Below are 11439 nucleotides of genomic sequence, written 5' to 3'. Positions count from 1 at the left end.
TATATTTCCGATCTTGCACTACATACACATAATGTCACCTTGGGTCCATCGAATTTCCCATTCTACAGAGACACTGCCAAATATAAAGGAAGAGGTAATCGGGTAATTATAATGTGTGCAACCATGGTTCCAATAATAATAATAATAATGTTCTAATGATTTAATCTATAATGGTAACATATGAATATACCCTTATAAATAATATATCCTTAGAGATTTGGAAAAATAATGCATCTAATTTTCTGTTGCGAGATTAGCGGTCCAATAATAGCAGTACTAGCCCATCCAAAATAAATCAAAATGGCCCAGTTCTTAGGGGTAGAAAACATTTGCACAATTGTCCAAAACTTCATAAGGCAGTTGAAGACGCTTCATAGCAGATTATACATAAAAAAAGAAGAAAAAGAGAAAAAAGTAAAGATATGTTATTATTTTTTGAATAACTGTCAATTCAGCTTGATCGTTTAAACTTGAATATTAAAATAAAAAATGTTTCAAATACATGATTGGTTTTAGATTAAAAAAGATTAGAAATATGTGGCGATAGTGTTGGATAGGGTTTTTTTGTGGATATTTACACTGGCCGTAACCATGAGATCTGAAGGTATGATCCAACAGACACTCAGAATGATAATTGATGGCCTTATCAATGTCCGGTTGTAACTATAAGACAATAAAATGTGGGACAGTGGACCAACAAATCGAGGATTGCAGCTGATGTATAGTATGCACAGTGTAAATTATTATGATATAATATAATGTTTTTATGTTCTAAAAATTATAGAATCAAATAGATGGATATTTTCAGTTTATTTGTCTATAAATTAATAAATTCTAAGCAGTTCGCCTATTTATTTTAAAAAAATCATAAAATATAGGACTAGAATCAGTTGCAAGAGAAAAATTAATCTTCTCAACTATCATTTGCCTTATAAAAAACAACCATATAATTCATGTTATTATTTATTATTATACAAAAAAATAATAACACTTCATAGTTAAATTATGTACATAGGATTATGTTAAGTTTTAAAAAATAAATAAATACGTATATGATGACATTTAAACACAGATATCCAATAAATTAAACAGATCTGAAATTGTCATATTGTGACATAGCTCAAAGTACAGAAGTAACTACGTCATATTATAAAAAAAATATTATATAGCTAAAAATGTGTATAATTTAATTTTTCTTGTATAGATATATATATATATTTTGTATAACTTTTTTAGTCGAAGCGGCCGAGAACTGTACAGTTTTTAATTCAATAATCAAACTGTGTTCAGGCTTACTAGTAACATTGTTAGTTAATAATTATTAAACCATATGATTTACAATTTTATGATAAAACTTTGAAGTCCATTCAGTGTTTATCTTAACAGTCTCAATTGTCTGATTGATAGTCAAATCAGCTCCTTTTAAGTAAGCTGACGATTTATTAATAAATGATTGGATCTGTAACAAAAAAAAAAACAACATTTGAATGACACTTTTTGTTTTTTTTTAAAAATAATATGTTCTGTTTATTACCTCATCTAATTCTTCTTTGGTTTTCATTTGAGACCCAATAACTTTTACGTATCTACCTACACGATCGCCTCGAGGTTGGTAGCTAAAAATATTAAAATTAAAATAATAACTATGAACTTTCAATTTATTTTAATTTGTTCATTCTAGGTATATAATGAATAATGGCATCAACATAATAATATTTCACGATAACTCACTATTCAGATATATCCGCAATTTTACGATACAAAAAGTCTTTTGCCACATAAAATCCAATGTCACTGCTGGCCACGGAATAGAACACTGTGGCAGCGTCTTGCTTTCGAATAATAGAACTATCAAGTGACCAATTCAAATATCTAAATCAAAAACAATGTTAAACTGTGTTGCCTGTATTATGCATAAACGATATCAATACCTGTTCAGTAACCAAGTTTCTGAACTACATCCTAATGCCGAGAGTAATTTCGCTTTTTCAGACCCCACGTTGGAACGCTGATAACGTTCCCATAAAAAGTCCCATTCATCAACACCTCCGTATTTTATCGCTTGACAGTAAATAACGGGTTTCAGTTCTCTAGGCAATCTAATATATTTGGATTACAGTTTGTATTTATAGTTCAGTTATACATCAACGAAGCTCACATATTATTGTTGTCTGGGTCTGAAATTTTCATCCACTTGCTAAATAACTCCAGAGCTTGTTCGGTACAGTCCTTTATTCGGTGACGGCAAGCCGTGGCAGTCACGAGATTTTTAAAACGGATTTCTTCAAACCCGTTGAGTTCGACGGCCATGTCCCGGAATTCGCTGTATACAGACGACAACATACGTTGCATGTAGTTCTAAAACAACGTTCAATGAAACTACATCAATACGAATGGTAGATACATATTCAAAATAATATTTTAATAACAGCGCTCGTGGCTTATAATAGCAGTTGAATATCCATAAAATTTATTTTGTATATTTTTGATTTTTACTTTAAACAATCAGCTTATGTTATACAACTACTATTATCATGGTAAAATCAATAATTCACGGTTCTTAAAAAAAAGTCACGATTCTTAAAAATGAATAATAAAATAAAAAAATCACTTATTTATACTAACTTGGAACACTCCTTGGTTTGGGGTCCTTTTCATTAATTTATTAATTGGGCCCAAACCACCCAATGCAGCCAACCATGGTGCATACTCTTTTTCATGTTTTAGATATTTCAACAGTTGGAACGTGATTCCATAGTCCATATCACCGACCTGTGAAAAGCTGAACGAATCGTCGATCAGCTGTACTCGGTTTAACGTGTGTATAGTTTTGTATTTGGTTGGATCGTTCAACGTAGAAACAATGCCCATCCAGTTTCGTGTGTCGTATAAAACTCTGAATAAACCTAACAAAAACATATTAATATAATTAAAATAATATATTATAAAATTATCAAACAATTAAAACGCTTCGATTGAATAATAGTCCATAATATAAGACCTACCGGCCATCTGCATGTTATAGATGACCCACTCGTTGTCTTTTGCTAATGACGTGGTGAGGTTGTTGTTTTCGCAATTCAACCACGATTTCGCTTTTGTCTGGTTAAAGTTGGCCTCCATAGAAGTCGTCATAGTGATTGGTATCCACCAACAGCTTTTCTTGTCCGTACCGTTAGATTTGATTGTCAAGAACCGTTCCTGCAGTATTTATAATATATTATGCATATTATTATTTTTTTCTTTTAACAATAAATTTATCGACTTGTAGTAAGAGTGTTAATTATTATTGTTCCCGAGTTTACCTGTGACAATGTAACCGTATCTGCGGAATAATCTCGGATAACTTTTAATACGGGATAACCGGTTTGCAACGTCCATGTGTCCATTATTAGTTTCACGGTGAGGTTTTTGTCTAAAGTTTCTTGGCGGTGTGCTTCCTCCGTCAATGAACTCCACAAATCGTCTTGTTCGGCATTGGAAAATTTGTGTTTGTTTATGTAGTTTCTAATGCCTTGTTTGAACGTATCCTCGCCAAGGAACGTGTTCATCATGTGCAACAAAAATGAACCCTTCGTGTACGATATCGTGTCGAAAATTTGTGCTATTTCATCAGGATGTCCGACGGCTACCGACACGGGATGTGACGATTGAAGCGAATCGAGATCCAAAACGCGTAAAAAGTTTTGGACGGTTTCGACTTGGAAAGAGTTCCATTCGGGGTACAGCTATATATATGAAGTAAAAATATCATAATAATATTATGATCATGGTTTTCCAAAATAAATTAGAAATTAAACCGTTCAGCGTAATGCAACTTACGAAATCCACTCCGCGGGCAGCTACGTACGTAGCAAATCCTTCATTCAACCAAAGGTCGGTCCACCATTTCATGGTAACGAGATTACCAAACCATTGGTGAGCAAGTTCGTGAGCGATAACTTCGGCTACTCTATGTACGTTATCAATTGTAGCAACGTCCGGATCAATTAACAACGCAGTTTCTCTAAATTATTATTTAAAATAGTTTTAGTTTCCGTAGTAGAATCGAAAATAGTTATTGTATTTACGATGACGAGTATAATTTTTTTAATTATTTTATTTACAATATCTTCATTAACACATTTTTTTGGTAAATAAAGACTTTAGCCTAATTAACCAAATTATCACGCACAGATAAGAATAGAGTCGGTAAATGGATTATTGGCATGTCACTGGAATATTAAAATTATGCATAATATGTCTATATTAATAAAATTGTATTTTGTGTCATAGATTAAATTACTATAATACTATTTAAATCTTATAGAATAAAACTCCTTATATAAAGTAATAACATTTAAATTAAATTTTGCAATGTATTTTGTGTTTATAATGTTATTTTATTATGTAAACTTAGTAGTGGTGATACAGGGTGGATTCAATCTCGCGTCAGTGAGTTTTGGACTAATACATACCTCCCCATCCTATAGAAAATTCTAAGAACACCATTGTTTAATTTTTTAAGTTAAATTAGTAATTTCCATTAAGTGTTTAAATATTTAAACAAGTTTTCGAGTTATATTGATGGAAGTTGTGAGTCGGGAAGGAGAGTATTCCATATGAGAATACAAACACAGCAAAACAATATTTGTTTAGCCTAATTTAAATATTTAAAAAAAAAACGGACACAGATGAAGTAGGTTCTATAGAAAAAGTAACTTTTGAAATTGTATACAATAATTATATGGTAATTTTAATTCCATTTCACGAGAAATCGCAATATTTTTCATAAAGCTAGAGTATAGTTATTGTTCATTAATTAATAATAATTATTATTATAATATTATGTATTATCTAAATACTACTTCTACATGGTCGATTTTTATCTGACACTTCATGGAATATAAATTATTTATAAAGATTAATGGTTATGTAAATATACACAGTGGCGCAACTAGGGCTGAAATGTTAGGGGGGCTGTAGCCCCCACCTGATATTACATGAAAAGTAACCCGTAGGGGTGATGCCCCCACACCCCCATATATGTTCACTTAAAAATATAAAATAATCATACAAACAAAATCAATTATTTATTTACTCAAGTATTTAATTATACCTTTTTTTTAATATTTATATTATAATTTTCAAACATTAACAATAATATTTTTTGCTTAATACCTTTATATTATATATTATAATATTATATCCCCGAAATAAAATATTACGTTTCCTAATAATATTTTAACGATATGTAATTAATAATAATTATTATGAGAAGTAGATTTTACAAGTTTTACTTAATATAGGCAGATACAATATTTAAATTATTATAAAATAAAAATATTTCGAATGATTGATCAAATAAAATAAATAATTTATTATTAAACAAATAGTTAATGAATTTAGGTACCTATTCAGTAATCTTTAAAAAAACTATTAACATATTATGTTGTTTCACATCGTGACATAAAACAAAACAATATTATTGTTAATTTTTGAATATTGTTTATTATATATAAATTTTTTTAATGAAAAGTATAATTATTATATTACATAAGTATAATAATATATTTGTAATTAAATATTATTAATGTAATAATTACACTAATTACGTTTTAAAAATACCATGTGGTGGTCAGTAATATTGTAGTCTTGGGGTTATTTTTCTTAGGGTCGGGGATTTTACCTATCTCTAGTTATAGTTCAGTGCATAGGTATACTGTAAAATTATGTATAATAATCTTACCAAATACAAAATAATTTATATCATACTGACATAAATTGTTTTCTTAAAACGAATACAAGCATACAGCTTATGATATTGACAATTCGTATCATAAGCAATATAAAAAAAAAAAGTTTAAATAAAAATTAAAAAAATTAAATCATTACATTGTTTTCCAAAAAAAAAAAAAATACAGTTTAATTTTTAAAGATTTGTTAATATTTTATGAAAGAATTGAATAATTTATTTTGAAGGGGCTATTACAAGTTTTGGGGGGCTAAGCCTCCCAGACCCCCCCTAGTTGCGCTTATGAGTCTATACCTACTTCATGCATATTTTCCCAATGTTTTTCTATGTACATAATATCTACATTGTGGCAGTATTAATTATTTTAGAACCCTTATGCTTATATTATTCTATAGGAAACGTAAAATGAACTCGTGGGGATGTATCAGAACTTAAACGACAAAATCTACAATTTCAGACACTATGCATTTTAGTATAACGATTATTTAATATAATATTGATAACGATGAAAATATCGACGTATTTTAATAATATTATAATTTATAACAGAATATATCGTATTGGTACCTATTTACAAACGCTCATATTACGTACCTATATGTGACGAGACCCCAATTCTCCATAGCACCGGCAGAGAAATCGGGTATGGCAACCATGTCTTGTTTGGACAGTGGAAATTTTTCATCGAAATAATCCTCGTAATATTTCAACACCAAAGGACCAGCGTTTTTGGCAAGTTCTGTTTGACCGGCTGCGTCTTTCCTGGCTATTATACGGAACTTCACTTCGTCATCAAGACTGTCTGCCTCGATGTATGCGAAATCTGACACCATGTATGCTACTAAATAAGTAGACATAGGTACAGATTCCTCAAATTCGTCGAAAACATAATCTGGTTTTGAAGGGCTATAACATGAATTTATCACATTGTACATATTATAATATCGTACAAAATTATTCGACAATGTAATATTATATATTTTTTTTTTACGAAAAACTGTATTTAATCCACCTTAAACTTGATTAAATTAAACTTACATGGGCGTTTCTTTCAGCATTTTCATATTACTAATCGAAGTCAATCCTTTTTTATGACCCAATCTTATCTTGAATGTTGCTTTATACGCAGGCTCGTCAAAACAGGGGAAAGCTCTTCGTGCGTCCGCTGGCTCGAATTGTGTTACAGCTAACCATCTACGACATTATATTACAATTGGATGGTTTGAGGGGAAGGAACGAAATCACGAAAAATGTGTTTTCTTTTTTTTTATTACGTGTGCTTCGCACTATATTTATATAATAATAACGCACTTCGTTTGATTGTTTTCCTTGTCCATGTAGCTACTTCTATAGTAACCTACTAAATCGTCGGTGATGTTTCCGGTAAATGGAATAGTCAACACGTATTCGTCACCAGCCTTAAAGTTTACTGTTGACTTGACGTGCATTAGTTCTTTCTTTGGATCAAAAGACACACTGCTCACTGGGATAACATTTTTACCACCGTTGGCCACAACGACACTTTTGGTATCGATGTTCAAACTATTCGAATGCAGTACTATGGTATCGGTGGCTTCTACGCAGGTCATCTAAATACATTAATTATATATGTGACGTTATTACAAATTATTTTTATTTTTTTAGTTTTCCTAAAATTGAGGTAAAAGACGTTGTAATTGGCACGATACTAGTAAGGAATTTTAATTCTGAAATTTCTAAAAAAATTATAATTTTTTCCTAAATATTGAAATAAATTACAATAGATCATGTTATATTATTTTGACTTTTGTAATATGTTTTATTAGATATTTTTTTAAATTTTGAAAAGTTTTTTATCGAAAATTTTCATTTTTTGTTTTATTTTAAAATGAAAGTTAGACACTGACTTTTCTGAAAACGTAACATTGTAGTTATTACGTAGTTAATGTAACACGTGTCACGCAGATCCAAACTCACTTGAATATCGACAACTCCTTCAAACATGAATTTATCATCCAAATACGTGGTCACGTCCAGACGATAGCTAACTGGTTTAAAATTAGTTGGCAATTTGAATTCGGAACTTTCTTTCGAATTAACAACCGATCCCATGAGGGACAAAGCGACGATAAATATCATTTTAAAGCCCACGAACTCCATTCTAAAAAAAATTTAAACATGCAAAACATAAATAGGTAGGTAAATAATAAATATAATATTATTATACACGAATATTTTTTTTCTAATTCTTAAAATTTTTTTGAACTTATTGGCTTAAATTAAAGAACCTAGCCCTATCATTGTTTTTATATAACATGTTTAATGTTTATTTTATAATGTATAAACCTACAACCTACCTCAAATGTTTACAATATTGGGTATATTTACATCGTAAACTTATAAAATTAAAATTCCGTTTTTAATATTATGATTATTTTTACTTACTAGATTCAATTTTTCTTTTGGCTTTGAAAGTTAAACCGTTTATAATATATATCATTGTTTTAAATTTAAGTTTTCGTTGTATTATTCGCCTTAATTTAAACCATTGTTTTATGAAAATATAAATTTAAAATCTACTATTATAATATTAAAATCTAAAAAAAATTATTTAAAATTGTTCAATTTATTGTTCACAGATGTATTGCTTTTGATACTTGGTCTAATAAAAAAATTTGAATCTTGTCATTTATGAAAATAAATAATATTCTTCAATGTTTCGATGTATTCAAGTATACTTCAAACGCCTTCAAATGCTTTTTTGACATAAATAGGAATGAACTAAAACACGGTTCTTCAAATTAATTTTAGGTTATTAACGCAGCATGAATTTTCACACATATTTTTACTACATTTATCAATTATTCTTAAAATTTATCAAACCGTATACTATATTTACTATTATAAATAGGTATTTAATATTAACTTAATTACATTTTAACTTGTTAATCAACAAACATATTATTTCAGTATTAGAATCGTATAAAATAATTATTTGGCCAGGTACTAAAGAAGGTTAAAAAATAGGTTTTGTTTTTTTTTTGCGAGAAAGTTGTTACGAAATTGCTTACACAAAAATTGGCAAGTAGTCAAGTAACTTAATTTTAACCTTGTAATATAATAATAAAATAAAATATCTAATAACGATTAAGTTTTTTTTACAAATAAATATTTTATGACAGTTATATCTTACAACTTATAAGCATAATACAATTATGCTTATTAAACTTCTAAAATTAATATATATATATATATAAATAATAAACCATATATGTATATGTATATGCGTGTGTATTTAAAACGTTTAATGTGAAAACTTTATTTAAATTTAATATTTAAATAATAATAATTCGGTATATTTAAATATTTCAAAATAAATCTTAATCTTAAAACATTAAAAATGTATTTATTCTCAAAGTTCGTCACAGATAATCTAGATTAGAGTTTAAGAACTTAAATAAGCACTGTCGTTTCAAATGAATGACAGAGAAACCCTCTGTCAGAAATCTTAATAAGTTGGGAACTTCGTTTTTCATATCACGTTTCAATGTTTCATAAAATATATTATTCCCCGCAATAAATCCAAATACTTAAAAAAAATGTTAAATTTAAAATGTTCTTGATATTATTACGATAAACATACATTATAATTACAATAAATTTATGACGTATTCAATGTATTTTTTTCTGAATAAATCTTCGTCTCTAAAATATTTGTTGAAACACTTGTTTATTAATTTCTTTGGTCCTCTTTACTAATACTTTTAATCGCATACCTATCATATTATAGAATTATCCTATATATTTTATAATTTAAACAAATTGCAATTGTCTTCTTTCTATTCTTACATAAAATAGAATCCATTATCTGTTTCTGAATATCACCGTGTATAAATACAATTTGTTAACTTCTAAAGATATAATTTTTCTACAAATCATAATGTGTATTAATCTAGTTTCTGATTTATGGTTTATTAATTAAAATATAATTATTCAAATCACGGATTTATACCATTCGGAGGAGTATAGAAGGTTAGATAAAAAATAAATAAAAAAATACCTACAATACTTTTTCTTTTAATCTGACCTTGTAACTGTATTATTAAAATATATAATTAATCAATTAATCAGTAAAACAATATATGTACAGAAACATAGTAATCACTTTAAAAGTTTAAAAATTAAAAATCATAATCAATAGTCATAATTTGATAATTGAAAATCAATACTATATGAAAAAAATATAGTATAGGCTAGTATTTTGTTAATCAAAAATTACAAAACCGTAAGGCACATCAAAAAATCCCCCTGTACGAGTAATATGTTATTTAATATTATGTCTTATTTTCATACTACTCATACTTTATGTCTACTAACTAACTTAATAGCATATTAATTCTATAGGTACCTATTAGTTCATTAATAAAAAGCATACACGTGGTCGTTGAAATCATTTCAATGTTATTTTAACTTTTAAGAAAACAATCGATCCGGTTATTTCCTTATCTCAGATATACGCAATTATTAAATAATTATGCATTTTATACTTGATAGTTAATGTGAAAAATCCATTTAAGTATTATTCGATTTAAATGGAAATCGATGACATGTTCAGATATTTAAAATTATCGTTAATCTAAAATATACTATAAAATAATAATATAATATCTTCTTTTGAATGAAGATCGAGCTGTTATGGGTATCTAATTAATATGTTAATCGTTAATCGAAATGTACTGAAAAATGTTAATCTTTAGTTAAAAATTAAAATTATTGGTCGCCAAATAAAAACCAAAATTTAGTAAATGTCCTTGCGAACGGAATTGATATATCTTTTAAATTTGTTTAGTAGAATATTTAAAACAAAATTATGCAATAATTATGCTATTATGGTACGAAGTACCTACCTATGTATAATATTATAAACAAATATTATTCTGTCATCTCGGGGTAAATCTCGAGATGGCTAATACAAGTTGTAACAACAGAAATAACTACCAAATGTCACTATTAACTAACAACCATGTTATACATTTTTCAGATATACTTATTACACCATGCACTAAGCACTGTCGGCGGGAAAAGTTCTTTTCTACAAAATTTTCATCACAATGTAATTTATTACTATAATTGTCATTTGGTCGGATTTCTACATATTCGAGCACTCGGCATCCCCGTCAAAATTCTGCTGCATAATTTCAAATCCTACACACCCCTGCAGATGACATACAACAGGTACCTATAACTACGTTATTTTATTCATGTTTCCCGGTCGGTGTTAAATTAATATTTATCGCGGAGATGTATTATTTACGTAAGTACAATATACAACACTATAAATCTGTATGACATGCGCCTTACCTGAGCGATTGCATGTTTCGGGTTTGACGGTGATCTGGTGACGATCGAACCACTACTGAAATTAGCGCCTACGCCGTCTAACAGGTTAAGTACACACACAAGCGCGCAGGTTATCGACGGTGAAAATAATATTACTAAACCGGTGTGCGTGTGGAGGTCATGGACGTTATATTATTATATTATATTATATTATTATACTGTATTTGTAAACCGTCTGTGTACAGTTATACGACGAGGACAAGATGGAACGCACCGCAGATAGTGCTGATTTTTTTTTAATAAAATGTATTTTAATTGTTTTTGGGTGGCAGTTTTGACGACAAGTGTATCGATGACAGTGAATGACTGTTATGGTGTCGATCCTT

At 28.6% G+C, this 11439-nt stretch overlaps 1 protein-coding gene across 1 annotated transcript; it reads right to left on the bottom strand.

The window, feature by feature from the left end:
* Positions 1-947: 947 nt before the first annotated feature.
* LOC132943215 (aminopeptidase N-like) lies at positions 948-11229 on the bottom strand. The gene is made up of 14 exons (XM_061012093.1): positions 11075-11229; positions 7691-7874; positions 7046-7323; positions 6773-6928; positions 6329-6640; positions 3823-4006; positions 3306-3728; positions 3006-3201; positions 2626-2906; positions 2159-2358; positions 1932-2099; positions 1732-1872; positions 1535-1616; positions 948-1459 (listed from the first exon to the last, which is right to left on the bottom strand). Exons 1-14 carry the CDS (start codon positions 11086-11088, stop codon positions 1322-1324), a joined length of 2757 nt encoding a protein of 918 aa, XP_060868076.1. The 5' UTR covers positions 11089-11229; the 3' UTR covers positions 948-1321.
* Positions 11230-11439: the final 210 nt, after the last annotated feature.

Source organism: Metopolophium dirhodum, chromosome 4, assembly GCF_019925205.1.
Source record: "Metopolophium dirhodum isolate CAU chromosome 4, ASM1992520v1, whole genome shotgun sequence".
NCBI classification, from domain to species: domain Eukaryota; kingdom Metazoa; phylum Arthropoda; class Insecta; order Hemiptera; family Aphididae; genus Metopolophium; species Metopolophium dirhodum.
Note: the sequence above shows the minus strand (reverse complement) of the source record. Positions and strands in the feature narration are given on the sequence as shown.